The sequence below is a fragment of the Echinops telfairi genome, unplaced genomic scaffold (genome assembly GCF_000313985.2).
Source record: "Echinops telfairi isolate 266 unplaced genomic scaffold, ASM31398v2 ScPeMD7_7425;HRSCAF=8463, whole genome shotgun sequence".
NCBI lineage: Eukaryota > Metazoa > Chordata > Mammalia > Afrosoricida > Tenrecidae > Echinops > Echinops telfairi.
Window position 1 is genome coordinate 7139785 of NW_022111325.1, and position 3998 is coordinate 7143782.

At 57.3% G+C, this 3998-nt stretch overlaps 1 protein-coding gene across 1 annotated transcript in view; it reads right to left on the reverse strand.

The window, feature by feature from the left end:
- Positions 1-1765: 1765 nt before the first annotated feature.
- The window catches only part of CFAP45 (cilia and flagella associated protein 45), a 32987-nt gene continuing 30754 nt past the window's right edge, over positions 1766-3998 (reverse strand). The window contains exons 11-12 of the mRNA XM_013008285.2: positions 2209-2433; positions 1766-1892 (exon numbers count right to left, since the gene is read on the reverse strand). Of these exons, the coding sequence (XP_012863739.2) occupies positions 1814-1892; positions 2209-2433 (304 nt within the window). The 3' untranslated portion in view covers positions 1766-1813. The remainder of the gene's footprint in view (positions 1893-2208; positions 2434-3998) is intronic.

Genomic DNA, 3998 nt, shown 5'->3' on the forward strand with positions numbered 1-3998 from the left:
GGAGTTGCCAGGCGCCACAAGACCCGCAGGGTCATGGGCAGCTGTCAGTTCTGGCCAAGCACCTTCAGCTCCTGGCCTCACCCAGCTCTCGAGACGCGACCTCAGACCTCAGACGTTGAGAGGCCATTCTGGTGTGGCTTTCCCCCAACCTGCTCCAGGGGGCCCGTTCCTCTCGGCCCTGCTGTCCCCAAAGCTCTTCCTGGTGTTTCTGGGGAAGGGCCTCCCCTGAAATAGGTAAGGGCTCGATATGAACTGTGATCAGTGAGCATTAGGTAGCTACTGGACCAGCTGCAGAGGGCATAAGTGGGGGAGCAGGTCATCAGGACCCCTTGAGAAGAGGGCATCAGATGCCCTAGGGCAGCAGGCTCGCAGTGAAGGGTGTTGAGGTGAGAAAGCCTCTTTCCCTGGCAGTCCGGGCGGGGGCTGCAGACCTCACCTGCGGGAACTGTGACCAGCCTGAGGGAGAGGAAGCCGCTTGCCGACTCTCCCTGGGCCCTGTGAAGAGAGGACTCTTGCCCGAGGCCCTTGTAACCTAGCATTGTAAACACCCAGGACACACCCAGCAGCTGCCATCTGCTGGACCCATCAGGGGACATTGGGACACAGGGCTCTGGATTTGAGCAGTGGAACACTGGGGGGAAGAGGGGGTGCGTGGAGCAGGATGATGGGATTCTGCAGGTGAGAGAAAGGCTGTGGGTAGCAGCCAGGGAGAGGTTGCACTGCGTGCCTAGAACTGTACCTGGCACATAGTAGGTCCTTGGCACATATTTGAACCAGGGAAGGAAGGAAGGAAGGAAGGAAGGAAGGAAGGAAGGAAGGAAGGAAGGAAGGAAGGAAGGGACAGGATTCTGGGCAAAGGGAGGAAAACGAAAATGGGCCGAAGGGCTGTGAGATGAGGTGGGCTGGGGAGAGCCTGGCTAGGGGAGTGAGGGGTGCAGGGACTGGGCCGGCAGGGTGAGGCGTGTTGGGCGTGTCTGTGCTGAGACGCTGCCTGGAGTTGAAAAGGCTCTGGTGGGAGAGGGCCAGGACAGGAGAATCCAGCCCAGGTTCAAACATCTCTCCTGCACAGATGTGGTCTGAGTCGTGGGCGTGAGCAGGCTGGGCGCTCAGGCCCAGCCTTGGAACCTCCTTCCCCAGCTCCACTCAGCCCAGCCCTGGCCCCACCCCACTCCCTGCGAGAGCATCTCTAGCTCTCTGCCCCAGTACCCGGAAATGCCACTCAACCTGGACAGGGGGCAGCGGCGCAGACAAGGCTGTGCTGGAAATGGATTCATGTTGGCAGTAGCCAAAAATAACGAATTCATAGGACAGACAGAACTGCCCCTGTGTTTCCGAGACAGTAACTCTTTACCAGACTAGAAAGCCTCGTCTTCCTCTGTGAGAGCAGCTGGTGGCTTCCAACTCACCAAAAAAAAAAAAAAGACCAGAAGATGGGCAACGAATGTACAAGTGTGCTTTACACGATGGATGGATGGATTGTGATGAGAGTTGTACGAGCCCCGAATAAAGTGATTTTAAAAAATAAAGACAATAGGGCAAAAGAGCCACCTGGTTCCGGCCACACATGAGCCCCAGCACCGCCCCTTGCCCTAACTAAGCACCACAGTGCCAGCTACCCTGGTCTCCCCACCCCACTGCCCTCCCTCTGCAGGCAGTGCCTCGTAGCAGCCCCATCCCCACAGGAGAGCCGAGCGAGCCTTTAGCGAAGAATACATTTAATCTGTTCATTACGAAATGTTTGCATTAGCAGCAAAAATCTACAACAGAAGTGGGGGCAGGACCTGTGCCCCGGGGCGGGCCTCAGGCAGGCCCCTCAGTTCACAGAGGTGGCCGACAGGAGGTGCGATTTTCGCTCTGCTTCGACGCAGTACTTCTCCGGGAGGCCGGTGGCTCTGCAGGGAGGGGAGAAATGGGGCCGGAGTGAGCGGCCAGGTCACACCTCCAGCCATGCAGCACCCCCAAACACCTTCTCAGCGAGGGCTCCGCATCCCGCCCAGGAGCCCCTAAGGGCTGAGAAGAGCAGGGTGCAGTCCCAGGACTTCCTCCTGGGACCTGCAGTGGGAGGCCGCCCCATGGGAGCCTCAAGACAAGCGAAGGGCAGTCCCTGAGCACACGGGTCACAGTCTCTCCCGCCTCCTGTGCCCGCTGCTGGGGGAGGGGCAAGGAGCTGGGAGGGGGGGGGGGAAGGGGTCTGCCCCCACCACGCACCTCAGCTCTTCCAGCTTTTTCTTCTTGATGTCCTCGATGCGCTCACGCCGCCTCTGGGCCTCCTCTTTGAGGCGCCGGCCCTCCTCGAAGGTGTCGATCCGCTCCTGCACCTGCTTCTGCTGGTTCTCACGCACCTGGCGCCGGAGCTCGTTGGCGTGCTGCAGGCGCCCCGTGGCCTTTCGCTCCTCCTCCAGCTTCTCCCTCTCGATCTGCTTCCGCTGGGCCCTGGGGAAGGAGCACAGGGGGCGCTGGGCGGAGGTGCTACAGGGAATGCAGCCCACCATGCCCGGCCACTTCTACAGCTCGGCGATCAGGCCCCAAGCCGCCAGCCCTTCTTGGCGGCCACCATGCCACTGCTGACCCGGCAGCCTCAGGGCATGTGACCCGTAGAGTTGCTTGGAAGGGCCCGTGCTTGGTTTAATGCTGCTGGCACCATTTTGAAATTCTTAATCATTGTTGAGCAACGTGCCCTGCAAATGATCTAGCCGGTCCTGTGCCTTGGTTTCACCCAGAGGGAACAACTGTTCCTATTCCTCCTTTACCACAATTCCTCTCCAGTTGCTCTCCTCTTCTTGTTCCCCACCCCCACCTCCACCTCCCCTCCCCATGATGATGGCAGCACCAAAACCAACCAAGGGGTGCCGTGCAGGTAAAAGAAGTGGCCACGCCTGTGATGCTTCGTTGCAGGAAGAAGGATGGAGTGGGGCCTGTTATCTCTTCGTTCTCTTATTGATCCAGCTCCCTCCATTCCTCTTAGGAGCCTCTTCCCCAGGTATACATCATGTTCCCTGACACCAGGGGGCAAATCACTAGTGACAACCAGATGGGCTCAGGAACTTCAGATGAAATATATTCACCTTTCAGAGGAAATGCAGCTGTAGGTCATTGTGAGCCCATGTCTAACTTCTTTCTTGATGTAATTTTTTTTTAAAGGTGAAATCATTTCAGTCAGGGTTCTCCCACCTGCCCTCCTCCCTGCAGGTCCCTCAGCCCAACACAGGTACAGAAACCACAGCTTCATTTGCTTCCTGTGGGCATCTTCCCAGATCCACCACACATGGGGTATCCTCTTGGCTGCCAGCAGCTCTGCCCCAGCCAGTGCTCCATGGCCTCCTGAAATGGGACACCTTGTGCAGAGCCTTCCCAGTTTACCCGACCAGAACTGCCAGTCTCCTTGACCCCCGTATTTAGACACCAAATCTAACCTACGCAAGACCCGCCTAGGAGAGCAGCCGCATTCTCCTCCAGATATGGACAATACTCTCTATGTGTGCAACCCTGGTTCACTGCCTCACACACTGCTGGGTGCAGGGGTACAGGTAGGGATGGGGAGGGGAGCTGTATGTGTCACAAGAGAGCCTATGGGGTGATTAAAACAAACAAACAGAAACGCCAGTTGCCGCCAACTCATGGAGATTCTATGCATGTGTGCAGAGAAGCAGGATGCTCTGTAGGGTTTTCAAAGCTGAGGCCCTCCTGAAGCAGCTTGCCAGACCTTTCCTCCGAGGTGCCTGGGAGGGAGGTGTAATTCACCACCAACCTCTCTGTTTGCAACTAAGCATTTAACCATTTGTACCCCCCAAGGACTCCGACTAGGGGTAGTGGGGTAGTTGAAAACCAAATGGAGAAGTGTGGTCATCCCATGGGACAAGGGTAGTTATCATGGAATCTGACTGGCTGCACAGGAGAATCAACAGAGGGAACCGATTACATGGAACTGTGTGTGACCTCCTCCCTGGGGGACAGACAACCGAAAAGTGGATGAGGGGAGACGTCGGACAGGGCAAGAT